This window comes from Lutra lutra, chromosome 2 (genome assembly GCF_902655055.1).
Source record: "Lutra lutra chromosome 2, mLutLut1.2, whole genome shotgun sequence".
NCBI classification, from domain to species: domain Eukaryota; kingdom Metazoa; phylum Chordata; class Mammalia; order Carnivora; family Mustelidae; genus Lutra; species Lutra lutra.
The window spans coordinates 92,303,056-92,328,750 of record NC_062279.1 but is presented as its reverse complement, the minus strand read 5'-3'; the positions used below and the strand labels follow the sequence as shown (position 1 = coordinate 92,328,750).

Genomic DNA, 25,695 nt, shown 5'->3' with positions numbered 1-25,695 from the left:
AGAGGCTTTAACACACTGAGCCACCCAGGCACCCTCTTAGTCTTCTTTAAATATGGACAAATTTATAACGATAAGCTGGTTTAATCCATCACTCAGATAAACGTCTTATATATCCTGTTATTTTTAGGATGCTGGGAATAGGTCGTACTTGTAAGAAAGATTTTTAGTTTGGGAAAGATTGCCCCTTCCTATCTAGTTGAGCCTTAGGCTGAAAACACCATTGTCTTCTTACCCAAAATATCCTGCCTAAAACAAAGGTATCAGAAAATTAGGTAGTTTGGTTAACAACCCCGTATCTGGTTCGGAGGGCAGTTCAGAACGGGGATGGAATCAATATTCTTGTTTAATCTGGGCACTCTTGACTCCTGGCTCAGAGTGGACAACAAACCCAGATCAGAATCCTTCTTTTACTCTTTTGTGTTGCAGACTTCAGATGTGTCATCTCTAGAATCTTAAGTGATGTTACACTCTGCTGCTCCATCAAATGATCCAGCAAAGAAAAGGTCACCCAGCGGGGGAAAAAAGAAAAAAGGAAAATCTGACTTTCATGGATGATGAGATGATGACTTGATATGTGACTGTGACATCTCAAAACAATCATCAAAATCTGGATTGATCATGCCTCCAGTTAAAAATAGTCTATCCTTATGTGCTATGGTGAGTGCTGTGAAGTGTGTAAACCTGGCGATTCACAGACCTGTACCCCTGGGGATAAAAATATATTATATGTTTATAAAAAATAAAATTAAAAAAAAAATAGTCTATCCTTCTATTTCCCTCAGTGGGGAGACTGAAACCCCAAACACGTGACTGCCGACATGAACATCATTATACTATTTCTTTGCCTTTATTGGAGTAACTTAACTATTCCAAATAATGTTATTGTTCATTATAGGGATTTCCCTAAAGCCCCATCAATTCTTCAATAGAAAGCATCAACAGGCATGATGCCCTAAGAATCATTATACCTTTCACCTTAAAATCCTTGTTGTGCTGCTTCCACCAATTCTACACTCCTAAGCTAACATGATTTTTACCCCATCCTGATCAAATCCCTAAATTGAAATATTTGCCTTAAATCAAATTAAAAAACCTCAATAAATCCTCATCTGTTCATCCCCTTTCAAAAAACAATGTTCAGTGGAGGTGGCATTTTTCCCTCACCACAGTGAGGAATAAATTGAGTAAAGTCTTGTCAAATGATTGGGGAGCCAGCATGTGAAACGAGTATCACAATATCACTCAAATCTACTAATTACTTAGACAAATCTTGATCTTATTTAAGTCATCCAAGCACACTAAGATGTCTGGTTATAGAAAAGGTGGTCCTCGTAAGAATAAGAGTCCCCCAACTCCGCTGTAAACTTGGAAATTTGATTAATAAGATGGGAATCAGAATATATATAAAAGGAGTATGATGCTATAGAATACCTGATAAAATTATGCTATTAAAATTTTATATCCAACAAATAGAAACTCTGTAATTGTTTTTAGTGTGTACAATCACAATTTAATTTGTCGTAATAGTGCAAATATTCATTATTTCTCTCTTTTCTGCCTCAGGCACTGTAGAAAATTATGTTTCATGTCAGTGGTTATTTTTCTTATTGGTGAACAATTTTAAATACATAAATATTCTACTTCTTCAGAAGAAAGACCAGCATTTGCTTTCTTAATTACTTGTTCGTTTTGACAGTGACAGCTGATGTTGGCATTATTCAAGCAATTGTATGGAGATGTCACCACATAATTGTAAGAGGCCATGAAATTTTATATTGAGACACATATTTTCTTTCTAATTGCTACAGGAAAACCATGCTGAATGAAAGAAATATTTTCCTTTGACTGTATCCTCTAATGAACTTGGAACACTGAGTGACCTTTTGCACTGCCGAAGACCGTTTATAACAGTATGAAACGCTACAATAGCAGGTTACAAGTAAATTCTATGACTTCATTAAAATTGTTGTCATTTAATATTAAATTAGGTCAGAATGTGTAAACATTTTACAGCTACAGTTGATTAGATTTTGAAAACTGTTCCATCTGAAAGCTCTTAGTAGCCAAAGCAATCCTCCTAAAGTATAGGATAGTATGAAAGGCAAAACAGCCAGAGGCACTTTTAAATCCACAAATACAAATGATTTACTCTGTTGGCAGTTAGAGTAAGAAATAAAATAATTAATTGCAATTGTGTGTATGGAGCCGGTCAACTTTTTAAAACAGGCCTGTTTCTACTACAAACTAACTGAATGACCTTGAACAAGACCTTTACAACTCTGAACATTCATGGGAAGCAGAAGCAGGAGGAGCTCTACTTTTTAATAACTATTTTTCACATAAAGATTTTATTTATTTATTACAGAGAAAGAGAGTGTATGCCCACGCACACATCAAAGGGGGAGGGGTAGAGGGAGAAGCAGACTCCCTGTTGAGCACAGAGCCCAGTGTAGTACTCAATCCCAGGACTCTGAGATCATGACCTGAGCCAAAGGCAGACTCTTAACTGACTGAGCCACCCGGGTGTCCTCTATTGCATAATATCTGACATGCTCTTCTAGTTAGGGCCATTCTTCTGCCATTTAAGTACCCCATTTAACACAGTGAACTGAATATGGGAAAAAATCCACCAGGTGGATGTCGTATTTTGAATAAGTTGATATTTGAAAAATGGGAATCCAATTAATGAATTAATCAATTGGTAGATTAATGAACTGATCAAAACAAGTAAACAAAACTATTAAATTATTGAATAGCTGAACTAATAAAACTATTAAATAATAAAACTATTAAAATATTGAAATGTCTACCCTGAAAATAAGGGTTACTGCTAACTAAATAGTCTATGTTAATGCAATATCATGATCTCTATACTCTATCGACAGACCATAAATTATTACGTTTTCAATGACGACAATTCACAAACCTTTTCATACAACTCTCTTTATATCTAGTTAGTCATTTGCAAGAACTTGGGGAAGGAGTACGGGGAAAATATAAAAATTACATTAGAATTATTACAAAATATATTCAAAATTTTAGAATATTCAATCTTTATGAAATAGTATTTCCAGATAGTAAAAAGTTTATGAAGAACTGATGAAATCTTCCTCTTAACATTTTAAAGATTAAAAAGAAACAATTCAGGTAGATAAAGTTCCAAAGTGAACTATACAGTTGTCCATCTTACCAGAGTATGCAGAATATACATTTTCCTTAACAATTCAGGGCTTATGTTAATTTTTTAAAATGCAGTGAAGTAATGAGACTGTAATACAGTAATGCATTATGACCTACTGAAATACATGGAGATGTGTGTTCCTACATTAAATGGACCCACACAGTTATGTTCTACGACTATCTACTTTTGAAAGCTCTTTGCCTCTTCTCTTGTTTTTTGGACAGTAGTCCTTATTTTTCACCACATTCAGCATGTTTGGTTGAAACAATACTCTTACTCCTCTTCTAAGACATTACTAAGATTTTCAGCGGCTTTGGAAAGTATGTAACTGAATATACGGAAATTGTATGTAAAATTAGAAGCAGCGAAGTCTAGAAAGATAGTGAAAAGAACCTGTCATTTAACATTAAGATCTGGATTAATATTGGCTGCGTGAACTTCAGTAAGTTTTTAAGTACAGAGTATTTCCTTCTTCCACGTACTTGGGATATATTAACACCTATTTCAGAGTGTTATTGTGATAATTTCATGAGATAACATATTTGAAATCCCTTGTAAACTGTAAAGCTGAATACAAATTGCATGACAAGGCTCCTATCATCACTATCAGAACAAGACTGCCATCTAATGGTCACTAAGCGGATAACAGATACTTAACCTCTAAAGAGTGTATGTCAAGTGCAATAGCTCCAGCAGATGAAACCCATGCGTGAAATGACAACTAATGTCAAAGCTGCATTCTTATTACAGTATTACCCCAACAGTGTATTCTGAAAAAACATTTCGCACCTTCGTTAGAACTTCTCTTTCTGAAAACTAAGCATCACTGAGAGCTTTGTAGAGTGAAAAGTGTAGGTAGGCATCAAGTCACAACAGTGTAATTTAAACCCCAGTTCTGCCACTTACTAGTTCTCTAACCTTGGATCAAAAAACAATACTCTTCTGGGTCTCTGCTCCTTCATTTATTAAGTGAAAATGGTAATAATTTCCAGAGAATTGTTAGGATTGAAAGCGATAATCCAAAGAGTTTACAAATTAGAGCTTAAAAGCAGAGCAACAAGAGAACAGCTAAGTTCTCAACCAATGCTTGAAACAATGCTGCTTCGGTAAATAAATACAAGTTAATTTCAGTTTCTTGCATGAAGTCAAAGGCAAATCTATACAAGTGGTGCTAACAACTAGAAAAGTTAACAAAAAGCCAGTTTATTTGTTTTTTATAAGATGGGGGTACACAGCAGGAGGACCCTAGGGTTATTTTGTCCCACTAACACAACTAGGTAACTATGAAATCATCCTAAATACCCAAGAAACCAATCTGAAGACGGACAGAACAAACTCCACAACTAAAGGGAGAAACGAGGCCACACTGAGGAAGGTAGGAGTGCAGAGACAGATGTGCTTCAGGGGAGGAAGAGAGTGTGGGGTGCTGCAGAGGGGAGGGAGCCATGGCCATGGACAAGGATGAGAGAAAGAGGAACACACAGGGGAATGCACAAGGGAAATATTCCCCTATGCCCATTGGCTTGGAAAATAAAAAAGGGCTGAATTTCATGAGTTCTTGCAACCAGCAGGACTCAAAAGTGTGGAGTGTTAAAGGTCAGCAGACTTGGCTAGAAGACAGACAGAAAACCCGGGGCAGACACTGAAGTATTTCTGGAGCACACAGGTGGGAGATTGTTCACTGAGATGCCTCTCTGGGAACAAAGGATTTGGCCAGCACCACTGTCCTCCCACACCCTTCAGCATGAACACAGAGCCACCTGAGGGGAGCAGTGCAGCACCAACAGTGAATGCCTGACTTGCTTACACCAAGCCCCAACTATCTCCACTCCCAAGGCACTGCCCTTCTCAGTCAAGCTTGCCTCAGTCCCAGTGTGATGGGCCCCTTCCCCAGAAGACCAGCACAAACCTCTGTCTATAGCTTGTCTCTGACCAGAGCGTTCTGCAGGCCTCAGTTCTGGTGGAATTGGCATCAGGTCTCATTTCACAAGCAGATCAGAGCACACCTAGTTTAAACTCACCATATTCAGGCCAGAGAACAAACACTGCTCACAGCAGGCAAGGAGAGCCTCTACAGAAAACTAGCCCAAAGGACAGAGCAGCCAAAACACAACAGCACAGCACATGCAGCACACACTGGAGACACTCACTGAAGTGCCAGACCCTGGACATTACATGGCCTCTTCTTCACAAGGCCACTACTTCGAGGGGCAGGAAACATAACTGACTTTTCTTTTTAAGATTTTTTTATTTATGCATTTGACAGAGAGAGAGCACAAAAGCAAGGGGAGAGGCAAAGGGAGAGGTAGAGCAGGCTCTGGGCTGAGCAGAGAGCCCAATGTGGGGCTGGAACCCAGGACCCCAGGATCATGACCTAAGCCAAAGGCAGACGCCTGAATGACTGAGCCATCCAGGCCCCCCATAACTGCCTTTTCTAACACACAGAGAAGGCTAAGACTTAGACAAAATGCCAAGGTGGAGGAATTCATGCCCAACAGAACAAAATAAGGCCACCGGCAGAAATCTAAGCAAGAGATATATAAGTAGCATGCCTGATGGAGAATTTAAAGCAACCATCATAAGGATACTCACCAGGCTTGAGAAAAGAAGACATCATGGAGACCCTTACCACAGAAATGAAAGAGTTAAAAAAGAATCAATCAAAGATGAAGAATGCAATAAATGAGACCAAACCAGGCTTGATGCAACAAACACAAGGCTAGAAGCAGAAGAGGAATGAATTCGTTGCCTACAAGACAAAATAATGGAAAATATTAAAGCTGAAGAAAAGCGAGAAAGAAGAATTATGCAACATGAGAACAGACTTAGGGAACTCAGTGACTCCGTCATATGTAATAACATTCATATTATAGGAGTCCCAGAAGAAAAAGGGAGAGTAAAGAGGGCAGAAAAATTATTTGGAGAAGTAAGAGCTAAAAGAATCCCCTAATCTGGGGAAGGAAACAGACATCCAGACCCAGGTAGCACAGAGAACTACCATCAAAATCAACTAAAGCAGGCTAACACCAAGACATATTATAATTAAATTTGCAAAATATAGTGATAAAGAAAAAAATCTTAAAAGCAGCAAGACAAAAGAAGTCCAAGAAAAAAACCCACAAGGCTAGCTAGAGATTTCTCAACAGAAACTTGGCAAGCCAGAAGGGAGTTCCATGATATATATTCAGAATGCTGAATGGGAAAAATGGGCAGTCAAGAACACTCTATCCAGCAAGGCTATCATTCAGAAGAGGAGACATAAAGAGTTTCCTAGAAAAACAAAAATTAAAGGAGTTCATGACCACCAAACCAGCCCTGCAAGAAATATTAAAGGGGACTCTCTGAGTGGAAAGGAGAGACCAAAAGTGACAAAGACAAGAAATAATCAGAGAAAATCTTCAGAAACAGTGACAGAACAAGTAATAACACGGCAATAAACACCTATCTATCAATAATTACTTTGAATGTAAATGGACTAAATGCTCAAATCAAAAGACAGAGGTGTCAGAATGGATTAAAAAAAGAAGAAGAAAAAAAAGACATCCATATACTACCTACAACAGATTCATTTCTGACCTAATGACATTTGCAGATTGAAAGTGAGAGGGTGGAGAAATCTTTATCATGCAAATGGATGTCAAAAGAAAGCCAGACTGGCAATACTTTATTGGACAAACTAGACTTTTTTGTTCTTATATTCTTTTTATCCTGCTTTGGTATCAGGTCAATAATAGCCTCATAGAATGATTTTGAATATGTTCCCTCCCTCTATTCCATTATTTGAACAGTTTTAATAAAAGACTGTCATTAATTATTTTTTAAAATGTTTGGTAGAATTCATCAATGAAACCATACAGTCATGGGCTTTTCTGAGCCGGGAGATTTTTTTTTTTTTTTTGAAGATGTTATTTATTTATTAGACAGAGAGAGAAATCACAAGTAGGCAGAGAGGCAGGCAGAGAGAGAGGAAGGGAAGCAGGCTCCCTGCTGAGCAGAGAGACCGATGTGGGGCTGGATCCCAGGACCCTGAGATCATGACCTGAGCCAAAGGTAGAGGCTTAACACACTGAGCTACCCAGGCACCCCGAGCTGGAGATTTTTAATTTCTAATTCAACTTGCATTCTTGTTATTGGTCTAAGAAGATTTCCTCTCTCTTGGACTCAAGATTCATGATTGAATCTTAGTGACTTGTACATTTTTAGGAATTATCTGGCATGTTTCTATGTTATCTGATTTATTATATAACTGTTCATAGTGATCTGGTATCATACTATGTATTTCTATGGTACCTGTTGCACTGTTTTCTCTTCCATTTCTCATTTTGGTTTTTGAACCATCTAGTTTTGTCTTAGTTAACGTCGTTAAACCATTGCCAATTTTGTTTATTTATTTATTATTTATTTATTTATTTTTGGAAAAACTTGGTCATTACTTTCAGTGTTATTGTTTATTCTGGTCTCTGTATTTATTTATTTTTTATTTTTCTTCGTTATTTTCTTCCTCTACTAAATTTCAGATAAATTTCTTCTTTTTCTAGTCCCAGTGGTGTCATACTATTTAACTTTTCTTTTTAATACAAATACTTATAGCATAAATTTCACCCTAACATCTACTTTCGCTGCATTCTGTAGGTTTAAGAATATTGAGTTTTCTCTTTTTATTGTTGTTTTGAGGCATATTTTGATTTTTCGTTTATTTGGCCCATTGCTTAGGTAGCAGTGCATTGTTCAAAATTTACATATTAAATATTTAATATTTACATTGCAGAAAGAGTGTGATAGATCCATAAGATGAAATACTAGTAAGATCATAAAGAAGGAATGAAGTACTGATACACACACACACACACACACACATGCTACATCATGAATAAGCCTTGAAAAACATTATGCTCAGCAAAGGAAACCCATCACAGAAGACCAATACTGTATGATTCTGTGGATATAAAATGTCCAGAAGAGACGAATCTTCACAGACAGAAAGTGGCTTAGTGATTACCTGGGGTTAGAAGTGTGTTGACTGATGAGTCACTGCTAATGGGTACAATTCCTTTTCAGCGTTACGAAATGTTCTAACTTTACATTGTGATGATAGAGGCACAATGCTGCAAATATATTAAAAACCAGTGAACTGCATAACTTAAATGGTATGTGAACTACATCTCAATTTTTTTTTATTTTCAAAAAGAAGTGGTCAACTACAATGGGAAAGAAATGAAAAAATGTCAAATCAAATTAAATATTTTGGGGGAATACTAAAAAAAGGAGAGCCAGTTTTAAACAAAAGTTTCTGTGTACTTGTGTTTTTAAAACTGTGTATGAATTAATTTTATTAATCAAAGATATTAACACAGGGTCACATGGGTGGCTCAATCAGTTAAGCATCTGCCTTCAGCTCAGGTAATGATCCCAGGGTTCTGGAATTGAGCCCCACATCAGGCTCCCTGCTCAGCCAAGAGCCTGCCTCTGTCTCTCTCTCTGCCACTCCTTCTGCTTGTGCTCTTTCTCACTTGTGCTCTCTCTCAAATAAATAAATAAAATCTTTTTAAAAGATTATTAACACAGAGCCTTCAGAGTTAGACAAACTTTGGGCCCAGATGAGACATCTACTTGCTTGTAGTATTTTATTATTCAAAGCTTCAATTTTCTTCACTGTGAAAGAATTATTTACCTCATTGAACTGGTACACAAACTCAGTAAATATTATTTATTATTCTTTTATTTAATATGATTGTGTAAGTTTGGAAATACACGATAATCACAAAATCAATAGCATGTGTTGTGGCATTCTGCACTTAAAATTTGAGAAATACTTTACTTGAAAATATGGTTGAGATCTTCTACTAATAGAGCCTGGAAAAAAAATAACCAAAATCAGCAAGATTGGATTTCTATTAATCCTCAGGAATATCTTATTCTATCAAGCATACTGTAAAAAAAAAGTATTAGCTATAGTTATTAAAAAATATTATATGCCAGATGTGATACAGACATTCTACTACACTTTAATTTACTATTCCTCACAACAAACTTATGAGGTAGATACTTTTATTGCCCCATTTTAAGATGAAAAAAGCAAAACTGAGATTAAATAATTTGTTCAAGTTTATACAGCCTGGTTGGTAGCTGAGATTTGCCTAACTTCAGAGTTCAAATTTGTAGCTACTATGTTATACTTCCAAAATTAAGTGTCACTTCTCAGCTTTATAAAATGACACTGAAGATAGCTTACACATATTTTCTGACCCAGACATATCAAAACTTGTAAAAACTTATAGTTAATTTTTATAATTTTCCCTGTGTGAATGTTGTTGCAATTTGTACATTACCATTCATATTAACAAAGCCACTAGGGTTTCATCTCAGCTCTGCTGTGCTAGTATCCATTAAAAATTAATAACAAAAATTACCTCTTTAATTAATAGGCACAGGAGGAGTTCCCAACTCACTGCAGAATTTTATATTGCTTGTTCATCAAACTCAAAATAATTTAGCAACTCCTTAATTAATTCCTAATTGATATCATTGGGCCATTACTTCTCCATTTGCATCTGGACATATACCAAGAGATACTGCCCTAGGTGTTTTTATATATAACGTCCAAAATAACCAGCAAAAACAAAATAAAATTTCTTCACCCAATCATCTAAATGACATTGCATTGTTTTTATCAAACAGTGATAAATAAAGAAAATATATTTTCAACTGAGTAACTTATTTGCAAATAACAAAGACCAAATTTAATACAAAGTAACAACCTGGTTTTCTCTCTGAACATTACAGATTTGGGTAAGTTTTAAAATATTTAGCACAAGAAATTTATTATTTCTCTTAGAATTACTATTTGAAATATGTTGTGGTATTTTATTTTATTTTTTATTTTTATTTTTTTAAAGATTTTATTTATTTATTTGACAGAGAGAGATCACAAGTAGACAGAGAGGCAGGCAGGGAGAGAGAGAGAGAGGGAAGCAGGCTCCCCGCTGAGCAGAGAGCCCGATGTGGGACTCGATCCCAGGACCCTGAGATCATGACCTGAGCAGAAGGCAGTGGCTTAACCCACTGAGCCACCCAGGCGCCCTGTTGTGGTATTTTAGACACAGGACTACTGTCTGGAAATAAAATGTTTCCATGCATTTAAATGTATTGGTTTTAACACCAGGAAATGTACCACCTGTTATAAGCAAAGTGCCTTAATTAAGTTTTGAATAATTAGTACTAAGAAAACATCACTTATTTTTTAAAGATTTATTTATTTTAGAAAGAGAGAGAGGGAGCATATGCATGAGCAGTGGGGGAGGAGCAGAGGGAGAGAGAAAGGAAAGAGACTGTTTTTAGCAGACTCCCTGCTAAGTGTGGAGCCTGAAGCAGGGCTTCATGTCAGGACCCTGAGATCATGACCTGGGTGAGATTAAGAGTCAAAATTCTTAAACAACGGAGCCACCCAGGTCCCTAACAAAACACCATTTAAAATGATACACAGAATTTAGACTATAAAAATAAAAATGACAAAGTATATGTTAAAACAATAGATAATCATGATAAAGCATTAAGAAATTAAGGACTATAAAAAAATGCCAATAATTGGGAAAACTCTATGATGAGGAATTTAAGATGTCAAGAGGAATAACTAACTTCTACTGGGCTCCTATTTTATTCTAGGCAACTATGAAAGGCACTTTGCATATAAATATATCTCCTACTTAGGATGATATTTGAGATAGTTTTATTGTCCTTTTACAAATTAAAAAAATTGCTTAGGGGGCCTGAGTGGCTCAGTGGGTTAAGCCTCTGCCTTCAGCTCAGGTCATGATCCCAGGGTCCTGGGATTGAGCCCCGCGTCGTCGGGCTCTCTGCTCAGCAGGGAGCCTGCTTCCTCCCCTCTCTCTGCCTGCCTCTATGCCTACTTGTGATCTTTCTCTCTGTCAAATAAATAAACAAAATCTTAAAAAAAAAAAATTGCTTAAAAAAATCCGGTCATTTGCACAAGGTCACTGTGGTACAGCTGGAATGCTAACTTGGATATGTCTGTCTCCAAAGTGCCTATTCACTTTGATATTAATTTGTCACTTCTTTAATTAGAATGGATCTTTAAGATGCAATTTCCTCTCAGAGGGTTATTGTGAGCATTAACTTTAGACAGCTTAGGAAAAAAGCATAGCTCATTATAGGCATTTAGTTTTCCTTTCCATCAACTTGGATATCCAGCTACTATTTGCTAAAACTGATGCACCACCAACTTCTAGTAGTCAAGAAAAGAACTGGGAAAATGGCATTTTAATGAGTACGTTCCAAACAGGTAACACCAAAATGTGTTTTAACTTTAATTATGATGCTTCACTGTCAAATTAGTCAGGTGCATGTTTCGCATCATTTTTTGAAGATAATACTATAAACAGTCTAAAGTCTAAATAGAAATATGACCTTGTTCTAGTTTACCATGGAAAAGAATAGCTAAACATGAAATGTTCCGAAAGCAAAACTCAAATTCTTATTCTTATTTCTTTATCAAACACTATGCACTGTCCAATATTTAACTGGCATTATGGTAACAACTATTTGTAGAAATGTTACCTTATTTAGTCACATAAGGGTAACATTTTGACAACAGTTCATTTTCGTGCACTCATCAAGCAGTAACATTACTTAACATTAGATATTCTATTGGGTTTTATGACAATTACCTTAAAGTAAGATGAGGAAAATGATTGACAACATCTACTTCAACTATTTCCAATGTTAAAATTACCCAAAGAATGTTAATATGTACAAGGAACTGAATTTTATTTTTGGACAAAGCAAGATCCTCATAAAATTCCTAGTTTTTGCTACACTGTTATGTCAACATTTAGGACTGCTTCTACTGAATTGGTAGCAAGATGCCACCAGCTTGTACTAAAAGGAGTAGCTGAAGAAATTGTTCTTGATATCAATCATTTATACTTTATAAAGACATGTGAGCAAAATAACTTTTACTTAGTAAAAAAATTCTTTATTTAATAAAATGCACTGACTGGTTGACTGAATGATTGATGGCATATATTTTTAATCACGCAACTGGTTGACTTTCCTTCTTCACATATGTTAGGAAAGCACTCCAAGTAACACTTCCTGCTCACTATGGTGATACTAGTGTATGTTTTGTGTGCCAACCTTACCTGTAGTATCATCTTATTTTTTGTATCTTTTTTACCATTATTCTATTTTCCTTGAGTGATCATTACTTTGCAAGATGCTTAAACGAATAGAAAGAAAAATCCTCCACACAAACATGTAAAACCACATAAAGAAAAATAAGGAAAAATAATACTGCTGGTATTTTTTGTTTCACAGAATGTACAGTTCATAACACATATTTCACTGTAAGGAAATTTTTTTAGGATTTTTATTTATTTTTTTGAGAGAGAGAGAGAGAGAGAAAGCACAAGAGGGGGGAGCATGGGCAAAGGGAGAAGGAGAAGCAGACTCCCCACTGAGCAGGAAGCCTGATGCGGGGCTCGATCCCAGAACTTAGGGATCATGAACTGAGCTGAAGGTAGACGTTTAACTGACTGAGTTACCCAGGTGCCCCTGTAAGGAAAATTTTAAGGTCATTTATTTGAGTCTTTGAGATATTAAATGCTAGTAACTTTTGTTTGTACTTTTTTTTCCCCAAAAAATACTACTGAGGTATATCCAACTAACATCACTACTAAAATCTTGAGTGATTCAATTTGTGGCAAAAACAACACCATACCAATGAATAAGAGAGTGAAGAGAAATATAAAAAGTGAGAAGAGTCACAAATATATATTTTTAATTTATCAAGGTATAAAAAATAGCATCTCTTTTTTTTTTAATCAAAACTGTGTTTGATCATGTATACATTATAAATGATTTACTAAGTAAAGAAGCAATAAATATAATATTTTACTACAAAGAAATGAATGTCTAGCATTAAACAAATTGATAATCCTGTATTTGAAACATGATGCATATTAATTATTTATTAAAAATATTATCCAGAGGGCGCCTGGGTGGCTCAGTGGATTGAGCCGCTGCCTTCAGCTCAGGTCATGATCTCAGGGTCCTGGGATAGAGTCCCGCATTGGGCTCTCTGCTCGGCAGGGAGCCTGCTTCCCTCTCTCTCTGCCTGCCTCTCTGTCTACTTGTGATCTCTGTCAAATAAATAAATAAAATCTTTTAAAAAAAATATTATCCAGAAAAGTAATTTAAGCATTTATTCAAGAAAAACATGATTAAAGACGCCTTGAGCGCTTATCCATAGGATTTTTAATCTAAAAGCTTCACTTTTGGGGCGCCTGGGTGGCTCAGTGGGTTAAGCCGCTGCCTTCGGCTCAGGTCATGATCTCGGGGTCCTGGAATCGAGCCCCGCATCGGACTCTCTGCTCAGCGGGGAGCCTGCTTCCTCCTCTCTCTCTGCCTGCCTCTCTGCCTACTTGTGATCTCTCTCTGTCAGATAAATAAATAAAGTCTTAAAAAAAAATAAAAGCTTCACTTTTATATTAGAATTTACAAAGATAAAATTAGGTAATGCCAAGATAAAAGTAAGTTATTCGAAATAGTTGTTTTTATTTTTTTCTCCCTAAGGCAGAACTTTTTGAGAACTCACTTTGAATTCATAAACCTTTCCCTCATTGAAATTGTCCTTTCTTACTTTCAATAATAATAATAATAATATTCACTTACTGCACTGTAAAACAGATACTCATCTGTACTATTATTTGTACTACCTCTCTCTTTAGAAAAGAGTGTGGTAATTTAGGACTCCATAGAAACATTTATATGTTAAAAGGATTTGTGGAACTTTACTCAAATTGTCTACAGCACTGGTCAAAAACAAACTTTAAAATTTATCTGTAAACTTACAATTCACTTTTAGATGAAAATACAGATAGCAAAGAATGGGGAAAAAGCATATTAAAAGATATCCATAATTACTGTGACCACAATAATGAATAGTCATCTTTACCAAGGTAGGTATAGTCATTAGTGTGTAATTTTCAACAACATGATGAAACACCTAGATACACATTTAATTGTGCAAGTATGTGGACATTTCTATGACAAAGACCTTGAGCCACACAACTCAAATTCTATTTTTTCTGCTTTGTTTGTGCTATATGGATATTTTAAGTCCCTAGTTGATATATTTTAGCTCGTATCCCTTAACTGCAAGTAGCACATCAACTAACAATGATTCATATTATATCAATATTAACTATCTACACTTACTATTTATTCTATTTCCTTTAGAATGTCTTTTGTATGTTAAATCACTCAACATGAGCAATCTCCAATGTACACATGTTGAAAGAAGTTATCTTTTTATAAAAATCACCTTGGCCATTATATTAAGCCTTTCTGTAAATTACTATAAATCTTTGCCCTAATAAGACTCTAGAACCAAAAACTGAAAATGTTTTACCCTAAAAAAACATTTTTAAACCCCTCACTGATATTTAGTAATATAAGTAATAGAATTTAATGGTATCATTATTTCAGTTTTCAGACTTTTAAAAATAACTTTTATTTAAACTATCATTTAAAAATGGTTAGCATTAATGAGCTTTTTATCAATATCAATTATCAATAATGAGCTTCTTATATTTTGAGAAGACCTTTAATTATGCTGCTTAATAAAATATAAATTGCATAAAACCTATTCAATCAGAAATTTTTTTTTAAGATTTTATTTATTTATTTGACAGAGAGAGAGAGATCACAAGTAGGCAGAGAGGCAGGCAGAGAGAAAGAGAGGGGAGGAAACAGGCTCCCTGCTAAGCAGAGAGCCCAATTTGGGGCTCGATCCCAGGACCCTGGGATCATGACCTGAGCTGAAGGCAGAGGCTTTACCCCACTGAGCCACCCAGGTGTCCGAGAAATTCTTCTTTCTGAGCTAATGTGCATAAACAGATAGTTGTGGCTTTTTTCAAAGCCCATAATGTGCCATCCACTGTGAAACAGGTTTTCAAAACACATTTTCTTAAGTAACATTAAACAAACCCAAGTCACTCTAAGGAATATTTCATATATCAGAATTGTACTTCAGGTAGGCAAAGGGAGGTCATTTACCTAAAGAAAAATTTAGTTAACTCAGTTGATTCAAAAGGTATTCCAGTTTCGGCTTCAACCAAGATAACTACACCCTGAAATAGACTTGGGAGATGTACAGTTTTTAGTATATCTTATCATCTTTTTCCTTACAATAAACTAATGAAGTACATAGCACCCATTACTTTATAAAAAATGAAAATAAAGTTTAAAAATGCTCCTCTTTGCTCCCAAATTAATTGAACTGAAGTCTTTATATTTTTAAGTCACCCTTTGCTCTTCATCATGAGTGCCTACCAAACATAACTGAGATTGCTACATTATCTGTAATTCTTTTAAATTAACACCTGGTTTTATTTTTTTTTATTGTGAAAATCTTTAAAAATCTGAAAACAAGAAAATATTACAATTAATGCACAAACTTCTCACCCCAAACACCTATTGCTCAGCTTTGAACATTTTCAACAACTTTCCAATTTTGTTTCATCTATTCCCTCTTCCATACCTGTTGGTAAAGTAAATGTCATGTATCATACTGTTTCAACCACATGCTTTTCTCTCTAAACTTTTCTTTAAAAAACAAAAATATTCAATACCCAGCAAAATAAATAATTCTGTAATAATTTAGTCATTTCTCAAATTTCTCTGACTGACCCAGAAATATATTTTTATAGTGTTTTAAGTTTTTCAGGTGTGCCAACAAAGATGTCACACAGCATCTGCCTCTTTTAATCTACAATATCCCTCCCCTTTTTATCATGCCATTTATTTGCTTAAGGAACTAGACCATTATCCTGTAAAATTCCTCACATTCTGTATTTGGTTGCTGGATTCCCTCTCTCCTCATCCCAATATTTCCTGTAAAATCACAATTTAATCAAGAGAACTGAACAGATATAAGTACATGTAGGCAGGAGTGGCAGTGCTGTGTACTTCTCCAGGCACTGCATTGAGAGGGAAAAATGTCTAGCTTTTACAATTTTAGTGATGTTAGTGATCACTGGATTTAGGTATTGCCAGTCTAACCCAAAATTGCAAAGTTCTCCATCAACAACATACACTTACAGCCACGCCAGGGCACACAGAGATATCTTCTTATTCTTTTAATAGCTGCTTAGTATACCATTGTACATTCAACAAATGTCCTGCTGAAGAACATTTGAGGGTTTCCAATATTTTGTAATTATAAATATCTTGCAATGAATAGATATTTGGATGCATCATTTTGTATATTTCCAGTGTTTTACGATTAAATTTCCAGAAGCTGGATAGTTGAATCTAAAGGTAAATGCATATATAGTCTTGTTAAATTTTGACAAATTCCCTCAGAAAGTGTATAAATCATCACTATACATAATTCTTCTAAGAGAAATACGCATGAATGACAAAACTGTATAATGTATCTGTACAAAAATGAGAAAAAAAATGTCCATTTTTAAAAGACTATCTGTCAAATCAACTACAGCAAGAATGTTTTAAAAAATGATTACCCTAAATTTGTATTTAACTAGAAAAAAATTTAAAGTAACTTCTTTGGATATCAGCCTATAGTACAGAGTAATAAAATATAAACATTGTGAAATGTAAAATATAAACACTGGCTTCTTTTGACAATTCTTAATGTGATATTATCTATAATAGAAAAATACTGCATAAACAAAAAAAAATCATTATAAAATATTAGAACTGGAAATAACCTTAGAGATTATGTCTAATTCTTAGAAGTTAATAATATATTATATATATATATATAATATAATATATATTGAATAATATATAAAATCCAGCAGGCTGATTTTCTCAAATATATGCAGGAAGGCCAAGATTTTAAAGTTTCAATTTATTATTTTTTTGAGAGAGAGAAAGGAGAGACAGAGAGAGAGGCAGAGGGAGGGGCAGAGAGAAAAGGAGAGAGAGAATCTAAAATAGGCTCCACACCCAGCATGGAGCCTGATGTGCAGCTCGACCCCACGACCCTGAGATCATGACAAGAGCCAAAATCAAGAGTCAGATACTTAACCAACTGAGACTTGTATGCACCCTAATATTATTTCTACTTCAATTTGAAAATGACTATGTTAAAGATGTTATAAGCAAAAAACAAAAAAGTAAACAACAGCTTGTCCTGTACCCAAATATCTAACTATGAATAAACAATCCCTATCATCTACTTTAACAGGAGTAATTTTGGGATTTAAAGATATAACAATTTATACTTTACTATAAATTTACACTATTACAAATATAATGAGCTCCCTTCTTAATTCCTTCAACAATAATTTATTTATCTCACACTACAACTCAGTGTTTCTGTGTGTTTGTGGTCATTACTGACAGTTATTAATTATTAAAAGTTAATTGAGTTATTAATTTTGTAACCTTTTTGCATCAGCATTAACCTATGCAGCTATTATGGAAGCAGTTAAGATTCTGAAGAGTAAACCTTGATCTACAAAACCTCCATTTGGTTATATAAAATAAGTAAATAATGGGATCATAACAGTTTTCTTCTCTCAAAAAGAGAAATATTAAATTTTCCATTATGTATTAAATTGCAATTTCTTTCTTTGAAATGCCTTTATAGGTATTTTTTTCCTATTTTATAATGGTCTTCCACTGGATTTGTATTTCCATAATAGATTATAAGATCATCAGAATCATGTGTCAATGGTACCTAGCATGTGCCTTGCACATATGATATACAAACTGGAGATGGAAAAGACTGAGCGCATCCTAAACAATATAAAGTTTATCAATGAATTGATAAATGATTAGGATCAGAATTGCATGAGCTCATGTATTTACTTAACACTTACCTGAAGGATGAAGATTCTGTTCCTCTAAAAATTCTAGATCAAGCATTAGGTCATCTTCATCCAGTTCACAAGATCCTAAATTATTCAAAACATCCTAAAGAAAAAGCACAATCAATAGTTAGAGACCAAACTGCTGAGAAATTGAGGCAATATCCACATACAGATGCCATGAACTTTAACATTATCTGCCCAATAAAATATTCCAAAAATTATTATAAAAAATCTTAACTTCCACTAAAACTGCTAAAGATTTAAAGGTTTTTTCCAAATGTATAGAAGTCTGTAAACTGAAGCTTTATTTTTTTATATTTATCTTTAAAATCTGGACATTCTTCTGACACATTCAATGAATTCTCAAACAAATTCTGTGTACAGTGCCAACCATGAAATATTAATTTAGACCATACTTGGAAGCAAAGATCCAGTTACCATTTCCCAATCATTTGCTTAAGATTAGGAAAGATGAACAGAAGAAATAAACAATCAGATTAAAAATTAATTGACTTTCATAATGCCATAAACATCAGAGCTAGATTATGTTTTTTTCCTTCTCCTCCCCTCCCCTCACCTTCCCTTTCTTTAAGAGGGCATATAACAAAATAAACCAGAAGAGTATACTGAGAAGTCTTGAGGGGAAACAGTGATGTGCAGAGGTAGGAATTCTTGAAGGAAGAATAAGGACCTAATTTGTGTATTTGTGTATACAGATAGGTGATGACTATATTAAGAAAAAGCACTAATTTAACATTTAGAGACTGCATTGAAATAACAAAAGTACATCTTTTGTACTTTTGTATAAATGTACATTTTGCTACATGTAGTAAATGACACTTATCTCAGACCACTTTTCCTATTTATGTGAACATTACCATAATTATTTATGTTTAAAGAACTAAATTTTCATTTTAAAAGGCCCAGTGATATTATCAAATGGAAACTGAACACCTTCATTCTAGGGATTGAAAGTAAGGGCACAGGGCAGGGGAGGAGTAAGGACACTAACATTTAAATAAATTATTCTCACTTTAAAGAAAAAAAGGAATTAAACATTATTAAGCTTTAGAATCATGTGGTATCTGTGAATAGAACACAAAGGTGAAAATATCCCCAAAATCTAAGGATCATCTCTACCAATGAAAGCTATAGTAGTCATTATCTTATTGTATTATATTGTATCTGTATTAATTACAAGGTAACTAGTATTTTATAAAAAAAAAATCAACTGTTTACTGGCAGTTTTATGATACACTATAGCAGGAATAACCTACTGAGAATAAGATGTATATTTATATAGTATCAAAAGATGTTATAAAATATAGGCAACAAAAGATAAGCTGCCATCCTCAAAAATGCAAAAAAAAAAGCAAGAAAGGAAGCAGAATTCAAGTTGAACATGGAAAAGAAAGAGTTTAGAAAAGGGGGATTTGCTAAAGACACTGTTATTGGTGTTTATTAAGCACTATCCAAATGAGAGAATCTTAATCTGGGGGTCAAGACTATTTTGGTAAAGAAAAAAATGTTTTATAGTGAAAATGTATACTTTATCCAGCTTCAAATTAGTCTAAGTAATTTTAATCTTATATTTAGAATTTCATTGACCAGTATTATATTCTTGTTTTCATCCAAAATTCATATGTTGAAGTCCTAACTCCCAGTACCTTAGAATGTGATGTGTCTGGAGAGAAGTCCTTTAAGGAAGAAATAATATTTAAATAAAGTTGCATGGGTGGATCCCAATCCAATATAACTAGTGTTGTTGTTGTTGTTGTTGTTGTTGTTGTTGTTTTTAAGAAGAGGATACTAGGACACTGACAGCAGGAACAGAGGGACAATGATGTGAAGACACAGCAAGCAGGCAGCCATTTGCAAGCCAAGGAGAGAGGATTCAGGAGAAATCAAACCTGCCTACACTGTAATCTTGGACTTCCAGCTTCTAGAACTATAAGAAAATAAATTTCTATTGTTTAAACCTCTCACTATGTGGTATTTTGTATGACAACCCAGCAAACTAATATAGTCAACAACATTTAGAAAGCAATAAAGGTTGGAACAAGAAGAAAGGAAATAAATGAGTACCTGGAAAATGACTATCACCTTTTTTGTTATGCCCACTACGGACATCTTTTTCATTATAAGATTCTATGGTTTTCAACACAGCATTTCCCTCTTCTACTTGAAACCACCCTGCCCAATCCACCTCTCTACTGTACTGGAAGAAGCATGAGCCAAACCCCCTGACTTTGGTAGATGATCCAAGATGGGCATCTTAACCAAATTTGCTGATCACAACCTTCCGCACAAATGAGACAAGTTTCTTCTTGGTGACAGATATTACAAGATGTAAAAATGCCATCATCACAGAGGCCTTGGATTTCATTATACAGTTAAGACCAGTCTAAGTCTACTTGAAAAATAAAATGTCAAAGTAGCAGATCTGGTTCCTGGTTCTAACAATTCTAGAGTTCCAAAGGCATTCATGATCATTTCAAGGTTGCACTTTGAATTTCTACATTAATACATCCAACAAAAGCTTGAAAAAATAAATTAAAAAAAGATTTATTTTTAAGAAGAAAATATTTTTTAAAACCCTGCCACTGATATACCTACATTAATTTTAAATTAATTAAATTTAAGAAAATTACACCAATAAAAAGAACAAATTAAATTTGGAAAACTTACTGTACTGCACAGCTTACATTTTGCAGGTGACCCTTGACATTTGGATTAGGATGGGTCCATTAACCACCAATCTAAATGAATTGCTACTAAATCTACTAATTCTAATTGTTTTGATATCTTACTTACAAAGCACTTTCCTGTCAGTGTAGTGGAGTCTTCGAATCTGGTAAAACCTCATAGTAAAAAGAGAGAAGATGCAGCAACATATGTTATGGAAGAAAATCAATACGAACTCATAAACCTAAAAATAGTGTATCTCTTCCAGATCTCTCCTTAAAAGAGACCAATAGCAGTAACACTACTTTTGGCCTCAGCCAGCATGTATGGGCAATCCAGATACTTGCTGCCATCCACCAGCAAAAAAGAACCAGGGCTCCTTGGGGAAAGGAGAAAAAAAAAGAAAAAACAAAGAAACAAACAAGCACTGATTCTGTGTCATCCATTTGTTGCCAGAAAACAAGTTTCATCTTAAAAAAAAAAAAAAAAAAAAAGTCAGACGCAGTTTTGAAGAGCTAAGGAAACCTGAATGGCTTCTCCCTGGCTAATCTCTGACATATGAACATGAAAAAGAAAAATTATGGCTAGAGTAAACAGCTTGAGTCTGCTGAAGGCTAAGAGTTCATAATACTCAAATAGAAATGTTGACATAAAGGATATAAGAGGCGCTCATACTGGGTGTCATACATAAGTGATGTATCACTAAATTCTACTATTGAAACTAATATTACTATATGTTAACTGGAATTTAAACAGAAACTTGAAACAAAAAAATACAGAGGGGCTCATACACCCCCCAAAAAAGCACATAGAGTGTAAAATTTCTTTAATTTCCATTGTTTTCCAATAATAGTGAATATATGGGTATTTTGTTTTCCTAAGTATATGTATGTATATAGTATGACTTGTATTTGTTTCCATTTTTGTAAGGAGAAATCTGTAAACATCAAAGTAGCAGCATCAAAAGTAATTCTGTACCAGGAATAGAAAATACTGATCAGCTCTGATGGGTCGCACATAATAACCAAATGGAAAAGGAGTCCAGCAGTTAATTAACACTAATGATCACACCCTGTATCTAACAGGGCACAACTATGTGTTTCACACATTTGATAAATTAGTGGAATTTCTAGAAGTGGTAACTAAGCAGAAATAGTCTCTCATCTCCTAGAAGATAAAAAGGTAGATAGCTCTACATAAAAAAGATGTAATAATGAAAGTGCATGAATTTTTAATAATGTTCATATACCAGACCTATATATCATAGTAACAGGGAAACTGTTTTGTAACACAAACAATTTGGACTTAAAAAACAAATCATTTTGTAAGAAAACATCAGTATTGCACAAAATTAAAAGCTAGGCTTGAACTTAAATAAGTAAAGGCATAAAAGCATTTAACAATTAGATTTTAATTGTAAAAAGAAAGTCCAACCTGATGGGCAGTATCCTTAATTTCAATTTTCTCTGAATGTATAGCAAATCCCAATGACTACACAAAAAAATTTCTAATTAAAAACCCAGAATGTGCAAGTATAAAGAGGACTTTCCTTTTCTTTTAATTCTAGCATGGTTATTAAATCTTAGGAAACTCTTAGAAAGCTTTGAAATAGTCTCAGATATCTTTGAATTCCTAGGGAAATATGAAAATCTCCATGTCAGCAAAGTATAAGAAGAAAAAAGATAAAAAGAAAGTAAATTCCTAGTATCAGCATATTATTAGCCAGTTTTAAGGTAAGCATATGATAGGCTTTCGGATTACTGTATACTTTTTCTTTAAAAGTGCCTAAAGCATTTAAGATAAATTGTCATGTTAGATTTGGTATTTTAATAATAACTTAGGAAGAATTTGATTACATAAAATTTGAATCAATGTTTAAAGGCCCTGGAAAATTTAATTTAATCCATATTCTAATTTATGGATATGTAACATTTGTATGGATATTTTGAAAAGAGTTGGTTAATTATAATGAAATGCTAATTATTTCCTAAATTCATAATATTGATAAATTGGATATTAAATCAAGTACAATTACTACTAAGTATTCTCTAAATAGACATTTAAAAATCTATCAGTAACACTGATTACTCATGTAATCTCCCAAATGACTTAGACCCATTAAAAGTAAACTAAAAAGTTATTAATGTAGTAATTCAAAAATTAATCTTTTAAACCCTAGGGATATAACAATGAACCTAATAGAGCATGTTTTCTTCCTTCACAGACCTTACAGATAACTGTATTCTAGTAAAGAAACACCACTTTTTACAAATACATTATTTTTTAAAATAATCAATTGCCTGCATTTGATAAGTGGAAAGCAATTCTTCAAAGCCTGGTTGCTATTGGCTGAAATAATAAAAATGAATTTCTGAAGCTACTAAGTTGAAAAAACAAATTCTGATCACTCCATTAATATGTAATCATTCCATAAGACCCATTCTAAAATAATCCTTTAGCACTGTTTCTTTATTGCAACGAAGATAGTAATTATGATCCTGCTGAAAATAAAGGAAGCTGAGACATGTCACCATAAAGGGAAGCATTGTTTAAAAAAGAAAGAATTCCATCAAAGGAGATTATTAAATTATTAAAACATTCTTTAATTGTGACATTATAAAGATGTTATTAATTGCATATTTATACTGCTCTATTTTAGTCAAAGGATTATCCACATAGGCTTACCTTATCTAAAAGGCAACATATGGCATTCTAATCTGGACTTACATAGTTGTTTATGAAATATTTAATTGACATAGTAGGAATTCTATGATCATTACTTGATCTAAAAGTGAAGAGATGACAAAAAAAAAAAAAAGAAAAAAAGAAAAGTAAAGAGATGACTACTCAAATTAATAAGAGGTAGTCAATCTGGTCTGCATTCTTCTTTTAGTCACTCTACATAATCAGGGACTGCTAGGATATACAGATCATTCTCCAATATTCTAATCATAGGTGTCTCCAAAGAATAACCCAAAATAAAATATTATTTTTTGAAAATATTATTTTATTATCAAAAATGCATGATGTAGCTATTATAGAAGACCCTTAGTCAAATTTTCCTGTGTGATCCTAAAAATACATTCTGAGATTTGCCTTACAATTAATTATACTTGCCTCTACTTGGTAAAAATGATTAGACCTGGCAAGATCTTAAAATAATTCGTATTACCCCAAAAAGATAAATCACAAATTATAAAAAATGGTAAGTATAAAAGTGGCAAGGTACACACATCATCAAAAGCAGGCATCAGAATAAGCTGGATACACACAATTATCAATGAGTTGAGCACCTATATATGCAGTGGAGAAAAAAGGAAAACACACCAATACATGGATGTATTTTTTTTAATGATATGATTTCACTTCTATTTTTTGGAAAGAGAAATTAACACAACAATATTTTATAACTACTGCTCTGAGGACAGTTATTTGATTTTGATTTCCTGATTGTGTAAAGAAAGCGTACTCTATCATTCTGATAGAATTACCTTCACCTTTCAACATGGCAGCTGCAAAATATTTCCGAACACACTGTGCTCTTTGCTAGGTGCTGATTTACTGTATGGGTTTATGTAGCTCAAAATATATTTTTAATAAATATTTTCAGAAATATGTCTTAATTCTATCACTGCCTATTCATAAGACTTCCCACAAGTCCAAAAACATACATTTTGCAAATATGAATGGTGGTCTTATGTTATTCATTAAAATAATATATTATCGTTATAAATATGTGCAAAGGAGAATATTGTAGTTTAATGATCATGTGTCTCCTGTTGTTGGGAATACAAGCTGGTGCAGCCTCTCTGGAAAACAGTTTGGAGATTCCTCAAAAAGTTGAAAATAGAGCTACCCTACAACCTAGCAACTGCACTCCTGGTATTTACCTCAAAGATACAAATGTACGGATCTGAAGGGGCACCTGCACCCCCATGTTTATAGCAGCAACGTCCACAATAGCCAAACTATGGAAAAAGCCAAGCTGTCCATCAACAGATGAATGGATAAAGATGTGAAGATATATATGTATATATATAGACATATATATATACACACACATACATACATACATATAATGGGATATCATGCAGCCATCAGAAAATTGAAATCTTGCCATTTGCTATGATCTGGATGGAACTTAAAGGGCATTATGTAAGCAAAATAAGTCAATCAGAGAAAGAAAATTATCATATGATCTCACTCATATGTAGAATTTAAGAAATAAAACAGAGGATTACAAGGGAAGGGAGGGAAAAATAAAACAAGACGAAACCAGAGAGGGAGATAAACCGTAAGAAACTCTTAATCATGGGGAACAAAAGGAGGGTTGCTGGAGAGAAAGGGGTGAGGGGATGGCATAAATGGGTGATGGACATTAAAGAAGGCACGTGATGTGACAAGCACAGGGTATTATATAAGACTGATGAATCACTAAGCTCTAGCTCTGAAACTAATAATACATCATATATGTTAATTAATTGAATTTAAATTTTAAAATTATGTGTCTCTTTGTATTTAAATATGAAATATTTAGCAAAATGAGGTTCTGAAAGCTATGCCCAGAACTGCTATTTTGTCCCTTTATACTAATAAAAGGTAAATAATTCTGTAAGTACTATAAAAACAAAACAAGTATCATGCTATAATATTTTGTATTTCAATACTTTTTAGGAAAGCTAAAATTTATATGGATTCAACCAACCACAAATTTTATGGATCTTTGGGCGCCTGGGTGGCTCAGTGGGTTAAGCCACTGCCTTCGGCTCAGGTCATGATCTCAGGGTCCTGGGATCGAGTCCCACATCAGGCTCTCTGCTCAGCAAGAAGCCTGCTTCCCTCTCTCTCTCTCTCTCTGCCTGCCTCTCTGTCTACTTGTGATCTCTCTCTGTCAAATAAATAAATAAAATCTTAAAAAAAAAAATTTTATGGATCTTAAACAAATATCTGAATCCACATAAAATTTAA

General features: G+C 34.0%; 1 protein-coding gene across 6 annotated transcripts in view; it reads right to left on the bottom strand.

Moving 5' to 3' along the window:
- Positions 1-25,695, bottom strand: part of CCSER1 (coiled-coil serine rich protein 1) — a 760,495-nt gene that overhangs the window by 497,150 nt on the left and 237,650 nt on the right. For all 6 annotated transcript variants that reach the window (XM_047717985.1, XM_047717986.1, XM_047717984.1 and 3 more), the window contains exon 4: positions 18,052-18,145. In XM_047717985.1, the coding sequence (XP_047573941.1) occupies positions 18,052-18,145 (94 nt within the window). The remainder of the gene's footprint in view (positions 1-18,051; positions 18,146-25,695) is intronic.